This window comes from Portunus trituberculatus, chromosome 39, assembly GCF_017591435.1.
Source record: "Portunus trituberculatus isolate SZX2019 chromosome 39, ASM1759143v1, whole genome shotgun sequence".
Taxonomy (NCBI): domain Eukaryota; kingdom Metazoa; phylum Arthropoda; class Malacostraca; order Decapoda; family Portunidae; genus Portunus; species Portunus trituberculatus.
The window spans coordinates 6,909,292-6,922,906 of record NC_059293.1 but is presented as its reverse complement, the minus strand read 5'-3'; the positions used below and the strand labels follow the sequence as shown (position 1 = coordinate 6,922,906).

The window sequence follows — 13,615 nt, the reverse complement described above, 5'->3', positions numbered from 1 at the left end:
ATAAAAAGGTAGTCTTTCAAATAACACAGAAACCATAAACAGATCTAATCATTAGAGAGCATATTATTCAATAACAGTGTGGTGATTAAAATCAGTAGTTAGCGGTTAAGGCCTCGGGTATTTCGTTTAGGATTCATTAGTGTTTCAGTTTTGGTGGTTCCTAGTTGATGTATAGAGGTGAGGAATAGCTTCCCTTCACTCTCTAACAAGAACTCGTCCCTACCAGGTGTGTATTGGTGATAACTTCTAACTTGTTAATAATTGATATATATGTTATAATATGTAGGTATACTGGGGAAGTTATGTTATATTTTTATTGTCTCTATTTACAGATAACATGCTTATATTTTGTGTGTATTAACGCCAACAATTGGTGAGATGTGTTTTACTTATCACATCATTTTAATACACACAAAATAATCATAAGCAATATCCGACTGGAGACTAGCATTCACCAGCCGATAACTTCTATATGATGGACCGTCTACTGAGACCAGAGAGGCTGGATGCTGACCCGAGTTCACCAACAGCAGCACAAGAATGGAAGCACTGGATACAGACTTTCAAGAATTTCGTGGCAGCTATATCACAAGACGAAGTGGATAAGCTTGGACTTCTTACAAACTTTGTGTCACCCAGAGTGTATGAAACTATTTCTGAGTGTGATTCATATGATGATGCCTTGAGTACGTTACAGGCTCTGTATGTCAAACCGGCAAATGAAGTGTTTGCTCGTCACTCCCTGGCAACGCACCGCCAGCAACCAGAAGAGACGCTGGACGAGTATTTCCGGGCCCTTATGACGCTGAGTAAAGAATGTAATTTTAAGGCTGTATCTGAAACTCAGCACTGTGAAGAATATATCAGGGATTCTTTTATTAGTGGCCTACAATCACCTATGATAAGACAACGGTTGTTAGAAAACAAGACTCTTGATCTGACTACGATATTCGATCAAGCGCGTGCCCTAGATTCTGCACAAAGAAACTCAGAGTCTTACAGTGATGTTCCTTCATCTCGTGTGATAAGTGCCGCTCTTGGTGATGGCAGTGATGACGAATCAGAACCTTCTGGTGTGATGGCTGCTGCTAGTTCAAAATGTTATTTCTGTGGTCTCCGGCGCCATCCACGCACGAAGTGTCCCGCTTGGGAAGCTATGTGTCACAAGTGCCAGAAAAAGGGACATTTCGCTAAAGTGTGTCGGAGCAAAGGTGTTAATGCTGCTATAACTCCTACTAATAATGCGACACTGGCAACAGTAACCTCTGCTGCTACTCCTAGTGTACTGCGTAGTGCTGTAGTACAAATTTCCATCAATGATATGGAAATAGATGGTCTTATTGACAGTGGAAGTTCACAGAGCTTTGTTCACCCAGATATAGTAAAGCGGCACTCTTTAAGAGTACAGCAGTCTAAGAGTGCTGTGACTATAGCTTCTACTTCCTTCTCAACTCAAACATTTGGCTTTTGCACCGTCGACCTTAAAGTGAATGGCCGGACCTACGAGAGTGTGCGTCTGACTGTGCTCCCACAACTTTGTTCTAATGTCATTCTAGGACAAGATTTTCAGAAACTACATGATAGTGTTACGTTGGCGTACGGTGGACACTTGCCCCCACTTGTAGTTTGTGGACTAAATGTGCTGAATGTAGATCCTCCGGAACTATTTTCTAACTTCCGGAGGATCTACATTCAGCAGTAACGGCGAGATTTTGCAACAACAGGATGACATTCAGTAGTTAACTATTTTCTAACTTAACTACTGAATGTCATCCTGTTGTTGCAAAATCTCGCCGTTACTGCTTTGATGATCGGATTTTCATTGAAAAGGAAGTGGAAAGATTATTAAATGAGGGAATCATTGAACCCAGTACCTCTCCTTGGCGGGCACAAGTAGATGTTGTGAGAAACAAGTCTCGAAAGAAACGTCTGGCTATTGATTATAGTGAAACTATAAACAAGTTTACCCTTCTCGATGGCTATCCACTGCCTCGCATAGACGAAACTGTGAAAAAGATCGAGCAGTATCGTGTCTTCAGTACCATCGACCTATGCAGTGCTTATCATCAGGTGGCAATTAAAGAACAGGACAAGCCTTACACTGCCTTCGAGGCTTGTGGTAAATTATATCAGTTCGGAGTTACAAACGGAGTGGCTTGTTTCCAGAGGATAATGGATACACTAATTAAGGAAGAGGGACTTGAAGGTACCTATGCCTACTTAGATGATGTAACAATATGTGGAAGGACGCAAGAGGAACATGACCTTAATCTCTCTAAATTCTTCGAGGTTGTCAAGAGAAGGAATGTTACAGTTAATGAAGAGAAGTGCAGCTTTTCAACTCGAAAGCTCAACATTCTGGGCTATGTAGTAGAAGAGGGAGTGATTCGTCCTGATCCGGAACGCCTCAAGCCTCTACATATGTGATTTACCAGTGCCGTACGATAAGAAGTCCCTCCGCCGTGCTCTTGGCCTGTTTTCATACTATTCACAGTGGATATATGATTATTCAAGCAAGATTCGTCCACTCAGTGCCACTACAACTTTTCCTGTAACGAAGGAAGCAGAAACAACATTTCACAACCTAAAGCGTGACATAGGGTCAAGGCAATTGACGAATCCGAGCCTTTTCAAGTAGAGACAGATGCGTCCGACTCCGCCATTGCAGCTGTTCTCACCCAGGCGGGCCGCCCTGTAGCCTTCTACTCTCGAACTCTACAAGGACCTGAGAAACGGATTGCTGCCATAGAGAAAGAAGCCTTGGCCATTATTGAAAGTGTCTGACACTGGAGACACTATTTGACTGGTAAACATTTTTCTATTAAAACTGATCAGCGCTCAGTCAAGTTCATGTTTGAGAAATTACATAAAAATAAAATTAAGAATGATAAAATATTAAGATGGAGGATGGAGATATCTTGCTATGATTTTGATATTGTATATAAACCAGGCTGAGATAACATCGTTTCTGATATACTCTCGAGGAGCTTCTGTGGTGCAGCAAACAACAATCAGCAGTCATTGTCTGCCATCCATGAAGGTTTGTGCCACCCTGGCGTGACTCGTCTACTTTACTCTGTTGATGAGGTTCGTAGAGTTGTTACTTCATGTAGAGCATGTGCTGAGTGCAAGCCTAACTTCTATCAACCTGTTAAAATTCACCTTATAAAAGCTACACAACCATTCGAACGCCTGAATAAAGATTTCAAAGGGCCACTTCCAACCACGGACAAAAATCAATATTTTCTAACTGTTGTAGATGAGTAGGTACTCCAGGTTTCCATTCGTATTTCCATGTCCAAACATGTCTACATCAACGGTTATTAATTGTCTGTCTCAGCTATTCTCAATTTTTGGCATACCATCTTATATTCACTCCGATAGGGGAGCTACGTTCATGAACAGGGAACTACATGAATTTCTCTCTAATAAAGGAATCTCCTCCAGCAGGACGACTAGTTATAATCCCCAAGGAAACGGCCAAGTGGAAAAGTACAACGGGATCATATGGAAGACCATTACAGCTGCCTTGATGTCCCGAGGCTTACCTTCACGGTGCTGGCAAGTAGTGGTTCCTGACGCTCTGCACTCTGCTCACTTCTCTGCACGGCTACCAACGAGACACCTCATGAACGGCTCTTTAAGTACGAAAGTCGCTCTGCTTCCGGGACATCTATACCCTCCTGACTATCTAGTCCAGGGATGGTCTTACTGAAGCGTCATGTACGTTCCAGTAAAACTGATCCATTAGTTGATGGGGTTGAGCTCCTCCAAGCTAATCCCCATTACGCCCACATACGGTACCCCGACGGCAAGGAGGATACAGTAGCTACCAAACACTTGGCTCCTCCTGGCAGCGAGTCTCTTGTACAGTCTGATAATAAACAAGGTTTTCTTCCTTCACACCCTGCCAAGTAGCTACTTCCAGATGAAAGTGAGAGCAGTCCCCAACCTATTTGTGATGACTACAGTAACATGGCTCTTAGAGATGGTCCGGTCCCTGAGGCTACTGTAACTACTCCGCAAGAACACAGCAGCAGCGATGAAACTCCAGCACTAAGACGCTCAAATCGTATTCGACGCCCTCCTACTCGCTTTGAAGCATCTTAGCTGTTTTTTTTTTATTGAGGGAGGGGAGAATGTGGTGATTAAAATCAGTAGTTAGCGGTTAAGGCCTCGGGTATTTCGTTTAGGATTCATTAGTGTTTCAGTTTTGGTGGTTCCTAGTTGATGTATAGAGGTGAGGAATAGCTTCCCTTCACTCTCTAACAAGAACTCGTCCCTACCAGGTGTGTATTGGTGATAACTTCTAACTTGTTAATAATTAATATATATGTTATAATATGTAGGTATACTGGGGAAGTTATGTTATATTATTATTGTCTCTATTTACAGATAACATGCTTATATTTTGTGAGTATGAAAGCTAACAATTGGTGAGATGTGTTTTACTTATCACATCAAACAGCACGTCAACTCATTCAATAGTTTTAATCAATTAATTCAAATTAAGCAGTTAATTCAATTGCACCACATTGATTGCTATGGAACAACACAGAAAGATCATCATAAATAAAGACACATTCTTTCATCTAAACACAGTAACAAAGCGTAAATTAAGGTACGTGTAATTGAGATTATATAAATATAATTTACTAGGTATTATATAGTAGTTATACCACGAGGTAGTGTACAATCTTATTGACTTCTATACACATAGAAAGATTATCTATCCAAAATGGACATTTCAATGAACACAGTTGCAATGGATAACCACAGGCGCTGCCCGCTGGCACCACGGAGGTTCTCATTCATTGCTGGGTTGGCTGGCAAGTTCTATGGGTACTAGAGAGCTTTGAATGTGGTTTCTGTGTATAAATTAGTTCATGCGGCAATATGTCATCGGGTCTTGCCGTGATAAAGGAGTAGATGGCTGCCAAAATTTTATTTGGGGAGGACAAACCAAAATTTCTGACAAATTTCTGACAATTTGTCAAATTTTCTGTAGATTTTACAATAATTTCTTAATTTCTGGCAAAATGTCAAAATTTCAGAAGATATCCAGAAATTTCTGACAATCTGGCAACACTACTTGTGCAGCGAGGCCGCAGGAGGAAAGGCATGAAGTTAGCTCAGTAGAACAGTTAGTATATGAAAATAGTGAAAAAAGATAGAAAGAGATGCAACATTTCGGAGGAGAAAAAGAGGCTGAAGACAGTCAGTCTGAGGAGGGGAGCTGATGAGACGAAAAGCTTTTGATTCCACCCTATCTAATAAAGCTATATGAGAAGAAACCCCCCAAACATGAGAAGAGTACATGGGTATCCTAACTCTAAGGGATGAAGAAAAGCTATATGTCAGTGATCAACAGAAAACAGAAGTACTAAACAAGCATTTTTCATTTGTGTTTACCGAAGAAAACCCAGGATCCATTCCCCCGAACAAAGGTCCACCGCCGTTTGCCTCCCATCCACGACCTAGTCATCAGTGAAAATGGAATAGACACAGCTACAGAATCTCAAAGCAAACAAATCGAGTGGCCCATATGAAAGTACCAGTAAGGATGCTGAAGGAGTATGCTGAGGAAAGTGGACCAATGCTGACGCATATCATGCTGCAGTCTTACAACATCGGAAGGCTTCACGGGAACTGGAGCAAAGCTAGAGTAGTTGCTATATATGTATAAGAAAGGAAAGAAATGTCACCCTTCCAACTACCGACCAATATCATTAACATGCTTATGGTGCAAAATCATGGAACACATTAATTGTTCTCAGCCACATGGCAAAGCGCCTAGGAGGAAATTAAGATCCTGATCAACGAACAACATGGTTTTCAGGCAAAAACCCAGCAAACAAAAACAGGGCGACCCTTCGCAGTACGTATAACAAGCGGTCACTGACGTATGCCCGCTGCCAGTCTTGTTCATCGGTTTTACGGAGGGCCGCTCATGGAGGGCCAACGCAGTAATTACTGTCATACCCCGCTTAAAACTGTATGGTCCAAAAACACTTAAAAGGCTCAATTAAAACAAAATATGTAAGAAATATCAAGATATATATTAATTCATAGTATTCTCTGTAGCTAGATATATGATTGATTGATTGATACATTTATTGTTGAATTAATAAATAATTACAACAAAGGAGGAGGATGGGACTTGCCACCCATCCCCTGGGCAAAGACTTAAGGTTAAAGTATCACAGAAATAACTCTGGACAATATACACAACATGAATACAAGTATTTCAATAAATAAATACTCATATTGCACACCTTATTGCCTAAGACATCCTAAAGTCTGGGAGCAAACTGAGGATATTCCCTGAGTATATCCCTGAGGGTGGCAGAGTCTAGGAGATGGTCAATGAGGCTGTACAAGTCATGCTGACCTTGTGGCCTAAATTTAGCAATGAGAGGACATTCCATGATATAGTGACGCAGAGTGTGTCCCCTTGATGCAGCACACAGTACACAGCACACACCAGGAAAAGCACTGACTTCCCAAAAGTATTTGTAGCCTAATCTGGGCCTCATTGCCACCCTGTCATGTGATGCAGTGTGTCTCCCGTAGGTGTAAGCACAGCTCTGGGAGACATGTGCATAGTGAAGACTAGTGCTACTGCCCCTATGGCAACAAAGCTCCAACTGATCACTAATGCTACGTTGTGCAAAGTCCTTAATGCTACTCTTAACATAACCCAGAGTGTACTCAGTGCCAGGGTCCACTGTGTCATCTTGTAGGGCACACTGAGCAAGGTGGTCTGCTTTTTCATTTAACGGGATACCCACATGAGAGGGTATCCAGATGAAATGGACCGTGGTACCGGCAACTTCTAGGACATGGATGAGATCAAGACACTTATTAACTAGATCACAGTCCATGGGGGAGGTGGATTGAAGGGCATACAATGCAGCCTGACTGTCAATAAAGAAATATACATTCTTATGGAGAGGCGCCACAATGTGGAGCGCCTCCAGTACAGCATACAGTTCTGCTCTAGTGGAAGACATGGGTGCAAGGAGCCGCCTGGAAACCTCAGTGTCAGTGTAGAGACTGGCAGAGATGTAGTCACGGATGAACAGCCCACATCCAGACCTGCTGCCATTGACTGACCCATCACAATAAACATGAATAGCCTGAACGTGTGGGTACCTGGACAATTTAGTCATGAACATGTCTTGCAGCACATGAGGGAGCCAGTCCCTCTTGGGCTGATGCAGAGAGTGAATATCAACACTGACATGGTGAGGGTTCCAGGTGGGTTGCAGCGGTGACATAACAACGTTAATACAAGCCTCGGCTACACCTACACTTGTCAGCACTCCCAAGATCTTCCTGAGGTATGGTGCTGTAGGAGTGCGAGGATCATGATACAGGGGGGTCAGTGATCCCTTCAGAGAGTCAGAGCTCGTGCGTAGCATCCGACTAATTGTGTGACAAGTAATTTCCTGTACCCTACACATAATACTTGGCAGGTGCAGTTCAGCTCTGAGGACTTCAATCCGTGCAGTCCTGGGGCATCCCAAGATTATCCGCATGGCTTCATTCTGTACAAGCTCCAGGGGACGGAGTTGAGTGGCATTAAACTGTATTAAAACGGGCGGCATAATCAATAAGGGACCGTATGACAGATATATAGAACATTCTTAGGACTGGAATGCCAGCCCCCAGGGCCCTGTTGGCTTGCAGCCGAAGTGGTACTAGCCGTGGCAGACAGAGGTCTCGAACATAGTGGACGGCTTGAAGACTCAACAATGTTTCTAATAACTTGAAACTAAAACACAATCTCTCTTGTATGAAATAATGATGAACACATCACGTACTTGTGTATACTGAGGTATAAATGTATACTGTTACGAATGTGTGTGTATGTGCATATGTGTGTTTTGCGCGGGCTGGCTTTGTGAGTGTTGGGCTGGCGCGCCGCGCGGGGTAGAGAGTCAGCAAGAGAGCACGTGCAAGGCAAGACTGTGAGACGCACGCTCTGTTATTAAGACGTGCTGCTGTTGTGGTCTGTTGTGTGCGTCCCTGGGAACGCCTGTGAGTGCCTGAGTGCCCTGTGTGTGTGTGTGGAGGCTGCCCTGTCATGTACTGTGAACCAAGGACTCAGTAAAGGACGTGAGTAAGCTGGTTTTTCTCTGTCCGGCGTTGCCCGCCATTACCCGCCATTGTGTGCCTCGTGCTGGTGTGCTCCGGACCCTGACAACGAAGCTGACGCAGCCAGTCAAAGCTGATAACCAAGGCTGAGAAGGTAACAGTGGTGTCAGGAGTGAGGATTTAGTGTCCTGTGTTTTACCGTGCTTGTGGTTGCTTGTGACTGGTTAGCGTGATGGAGCATGCTGAGGCTAATGGCGGTGGTGGTGAGGCTGAGCCGGGTGAGAGGAAGCCCGACCAGCTTGAGCTGATAAGGTCTATGCTGGCATCTATGAGGGCAGAACAGTCAGAACAGGCACGGCGGCAGGCGGAACACACACAGCAGTTGATGGAGGTGCTGCAGTCTAGCCTGGGCTCCTTAAGGGCGAAGGCGCAGGATTACACCGATCGTTCCTGCGAAAGTGTCCGAGGTGAACTGGAGCAGAGTCTGCAGGCAGTGAAGGGCGAGCTGGAGAAGGACCTGCAGGCGCTGCGGGATGAGGTGAGAGACATAAGGAGTGAGACAGTTTGGCGCCAACCGGATATGGTGGAGTGCCCGTGGCCCGACAAGGGGTGTTTCGGGAGCCCTGGGAGTGTTGCTTCTGCCCCTCCTGATGCCGTGGACAGGGACTGGGGCCTTGTTGGAGTAGCGGGCCCGTGGAGGGCTCCTGGGGACCCACCAGCGGCCTCGCGTCCTCTGGGAAACACGGGTTTGTTGGTGTCAAGTTGCCCGCCATCTTCCCTCGCTTCCCCGTTCGGCATGGCGCGCGCGCCGTCTTTGTCACCTCCACCCTCACCGCCTCGTTCGCCTTTCCCCCGCTTCAAGTCTCTCAAGCCTGCCGAGTACGACGGTAAGGTAGCCTGGGAGTCCTATGCTGCCCTGTTTGATATGCTGGCGGCTGCACAGGGCTGGGACCAGGCTGAGAAGACCTTGCAGCTGGCCTCAGCTCTCAGGGAACCAGCTATCGAGATTTTTGGCCACCTCCCGCCAACGCAGCGTGCCTCCTTCCCTGACATTGCTGAGGCACTGCGTCGTCGCTTCGGGCACCGCCACCAGGTTGAGGTGTATCGTGCCCAGCTGAAGAAGAGGACGAGGCAGAGGGGCGAGAAGCTGTCCCACGACGTAGAGGCATTGGTGAGAAGGCCGTACCCAACGGCCGGTGAGGAAATGGTCACCGTGTTGGCGCGTGATGTCTTCCTGGATGCCTTGGTGGACCACCAGCTGCAGATTTATGTGAGGCAGGCACACCCAGCTGACGTGCAAGTGGCTTTGGCTTGTGCAATGGAGTTTGAGGCCTTCATGCAGACTGCGAGCTCCCTGTCTACCTTTGCTTGGCCTCGCAGTGACGTGAGAGGACACAAGGATCTAGTGAAGAGGAGGCCAGCGTCACGTGCGGCGAGCCCGGAAGCGTTCGGCGGGCGGTGCTGGCGGTGCGGTGAGAAGGGGCACGTGAGAGCCCGGTGCCCGAGGGAGCGAAGAGTGCGCTCTCTCGACCGGCCTGATCGTGTCGCCTTTCAGCCCTGCTGCGGGGACTGCGGCGGGGCTGGACACCGCTCCAGCGCTTGCCCCACCCCGAAGGAGGTAGTGTCAGCGGGAAACAACTACGGGCTGAAGGCAGGGGCCGCCTCTCAGCCGGTCAAAACTCCAGTGCCCCGGCTTGTGTGAAGTGTCACTACACCGTTGGCAGCGCGCAGGTGAGAGGCGCCGTGGACGGGAGGCCGTGTCGCATGACGGTGGACAGCGGCGCAGATCACACGTTGGTGCGGCCAGGGCTGGTGGAGGCTGAGTGGTTGCCAAACTCGCCTCAACAGCTGTGTGGAGTAACGGGGGACTGCATGTCGCTGCAGGGTCCGGTGAATGCTCGTGTGCGTGTAGGTGGCATGGAGGAAGACATGCCGGTCTTCGTCGCTGACCTGGACGAGCAGTGTTTACTAGGATACGACTACCTGACGAGGATGGACGCCTGTGTTGACTTCAGGCAGAAGAGAATGACGGTACGTGGCCATGACGTGCCTTTCCTTCGTGAAGTCAGGCGTGCGAATGAGGCTGCCCCCATGCACCGAGGCCCACGTTCAGTGCCATTTAACACGTGTGATGAAGGAGGCTGAGGGTCTGGTGGAGCCTGTGAGTGACTTGCGGCTGGCTGACGGTGTGGCACTTGGAAGGAGCCTCGTAGGAGCGGGGGAGGAGTTAGTCACTGTGTTACAGGCTAACTTCTCTGACAAGGCTCGAAATATACCCCCCGGCACGCCAGTTGGGGCGTGTGAAGAGGTGCAGCGGACCGAGGCGCGGCGGCAGGGAGAGCGGCCGCGTGTGGCGGGCTCGCTGCCGGGCTTCCTGGAAAACCTGGCACAGCGGAGCGCCACCCACTTGACTGAGGCGCAGACGGAGCAGATGCGCGACACCCTTAGTCGCCATGCTGATGTGTTCAGTCAGGGCGACTTGGATCTGGGCCGCACGTTGTTTGTCAAGCACACCATCAACACCGGGACGAGTGCGCCCATCAAGTGCCCACCTCGTCGTGTTGCACCGGTCCGCCGTGAAGAGATGCAGCACACAATCAATGACCTGGAGGCGCAGGGGGTGATAGAACGGTCAGACAGTCCGTGGTCGTCAGCTGTTGTCCTGGTGAAGAAGAAGGACGGCTCACAGCGCTTCTGTGTGGACTACCGAGTGCTGAATGACGTGACTGTGAAGAATTCTTACCTCTTGCCGAGGATTGACGACACGCTGGACGCTCTGGTGGGGGCTCGCTGGTTCTCCACCCTTGATCTGAAGTTGGGTTATCACCAGGTGGAGATGGCAGATGAGGACAAGCCAAAAACAGCCTTCTCGTTCAGGCAGGGCCTGTGGCAGTTCAACGTCATGCCCTTCGGCCTCTGCAATGCCCCTGGCTGTATTGAGCGCCTCATGGAACGGGTGCTGGACGGACTGCAGTGGAAGACGGCCCTTGTATACCTGGACGACGTCATCGTGTTCGGGGGCACCTTCTAGCAGGAGCTGACGCGGCTGGAGAAGGTTCTGCAGCGCCTGAGGAAGGCTAATCTCAAGCTCAGCCCGAAGAAGTGCTTCCTGTTCCAGCTTGAGGTGCCATTTCTGGGGCACGTGGTGAGCCAGGAGGGCGTGCGCACGGATCCGCAGAAGGTGGCGGCAGTGGCAGACTGGCCGGTGCCTTGCAGTGTGGCTGAGGTGCGGAGTTACCTGGGCCTGTGCATCTATTACCGCCGCTTCGTGCCTGACTTCGCCACAGTGGTTGCCCCTCTGCACCGCCTCACCAGGAAAGGAGCACACTTCCAGTGGGACGAGGTATGTCAGGCCGCGTTCGAGGGCCTGAAGAAGGCGCTGACGGAGGCGGCGGTGCTGCCTTACCCTGACCCGAAGCTGCCATACCTGTTGGACACCGATGCCAGTGCTGAAGGCGTCGGGCGGTCCTGTCACAGGTGAGGGACGGGAAGGAGCATGTGGTGGCGTATTACAGCGCCAAGTTTAGCAAGCCCGAACGCAACTACTGTGTAACCCGAAAAGAGCTGCTAGCAGTAGTGAAGGCGCTGGAACACTTCCACCCCTACCTCTACGTCGCTGAGTTCACTATCCGCACCGATCACGCCGCTCTGCAGTGGTTGAAGCCGCTGAAGGTGCTGGAGGAACAGTTAGCGCGGTGGCTGGGCCGGTTGGAGCAGTTCAACTACCGCGTCGTGCACCGGCCTGGGCGTGTGCATGGCAAAGCTGACGCCCTGAGCCGACGCCCGTGTGAGGCAGGTTGCTCACACTGCTCTGCTAAGGAGCCAGACGCCCTTCGTCCACGCCCGCGTGAGGCAGACTCACCTGGCGCTCCTTCAGACGTCACATGCCGTCGCTTGCGGGTGCCTGCAGGTGCCGCTGAGTGCGATGAGCGGTGGCGGGCGGCGCAGCGCATGGACCCCTATCTCGCACCCATTGTCCGCTGGCTGGAGGCTGGTGGCGAACAGCCTAGCTGGATAGAAGTGGCAGCGGAGAGCCCTGCCACCAAGTACTTGGCTGACCAGTGGGAGGCGTTGCGAGTGGACGAGCGGGGAGTGTTGGTGAAGCGCTGGGAAGCGGCTGGGGGTGTGGGGAGTGATGTGTTGAAAGAGCTGCACGGGGAGTGACGAGCGGTCATGTGGGTGAGCGGCGCACGTTACACCGTCTCCGCCAACGCTGCTACTGGATGGGCATGCGAAGTGACATGCGTGAGTGGTGCAGGGCGTGTGACGTGTGTAGTGCTAAGAAGGGGCCCGCCCGCAGAAACCGTGCTCCGTTGCAGTTGTACACAGTGGGAGCGCCCATGGAGCGAGTGGCTGTTGATATAGCCGGGCCGTTTCCCGTTATGCCCCGTAAGAATCGTTATACGTATTTGTGTGGCCATGGATTATTTTACAAAGTGGCCTGAAGCGTATGCGCTCCCGAACCATGAGGCAGAAACGGTCGCAGAAGTGTTAATGAGTGAATTCTTCGCCTGTTTTGGTGTGCCAGCCGAGCTGCACAGTGACCAGGGCCGGGAATTCGAGTCTCGTGTCTTCAGTGAGTGTTGCACTCTGCTGGGGATACACAAGACTCGAACCACGCCTCTCCACCCCCAGAGTGACGGGATGGTGGAAAAGTTCAACCGGACCCTTCAGCAGCTAGCAAAGTACTGTGGGGCGGGGCAGGACGATTGGGACGTTAAGCTGCCCGCCATGCTGATGGCTTACCGCTCCGCAGTGATCGAGGCGACCAAGCACACTCCCGCCTGCCTGATGTTCGGTCGGGAGTTCCGCCTGCCTGTGGACTTGGCCACTGGGCGCCCACCTGACGTGCATCTCCCTACTGTGGACTCGGGCTTTGCCGCCGCCTTGCAGGAGCGGCTCGCGGAGGCCCATCGTGAGGTGCGCTGCAAGCTAAGGACGGCGAGTCGCGCTATGAAGGAGCTGTACGACCGCCGCATGCGAGACGCCAGGTATGCAAAGGGGGACAGGGTGTGGCTGCACAACCCCCGACGCAGGCGTGGCCTCTCGCCGAAGCTGCAGAGCTCCTGGGAGGGGCCTTATACCGTCGTGGCCGTCCCCTCGGCGGTCACTTACAAGATCAGGAGAGGTCACAAGCGGGCGTTAGTAGTGCACGCGGACCGCTTATGGCGTTACCACGGCCCTGGTAGCTTCTCCTGGGGTTCAAAATTAATGAGCCCGAGGAGAATGGAAGTGTCGAAGATGTCCCGGAAGCGATGGAGGACGTCCTCAAGGAGGTTGAGGAGGCAGTGGGCGGTGATGCAGGTGACAGCCAGCTGGTGGTGGAGACTGCTGCTCGCCCTGTCCGTCACCGCCGGCCTCTTGTGTATCTGAGAGATTTTGAATTGTCCTAAATGTTTTAGTTTTTTTTTTTTTGTATGCATTTTGCCTTTCTGTTTTATAGTGTGAGGAAGGTCGGGTCGACCTTTTTGTAAGGAGGAGGAGCAGTTGTTACGAATGTGTGTGTATGTGCATA

General features: G+C 50.1%; 1 protein-coding gene across 1 annotated transcript; it reads left to right on the top strand.

Annotated features, from left to right (window-relative positions):
• Positions 1 to 475: 475 nt before the first annotated feature.
• LOC123515737 lies at positions 476 to 1,702 on the top strand. Its single transcript, XM_045274593.1, has one exon. It carries the CDS (start codon positions 476 to 478, stop codon positions 1,700 to 1,702), a length of 1,227 nt encoding a protein of 408 aa, XP_045130528.1.
• The last annotated feature ends 11,913 nt before the right edge of the window (positions 1,703 to 13,615 follow it).

What these genes read in the sequence shown, in the direction of transcription:
- LOC123515737 (XM_045274593.1), top strand. Translation starts at nt 476, where the DNA reads ATGGACCGTCTACTGAGACCAGAGAGGCTGGATGCTGACCCGAGTTCA.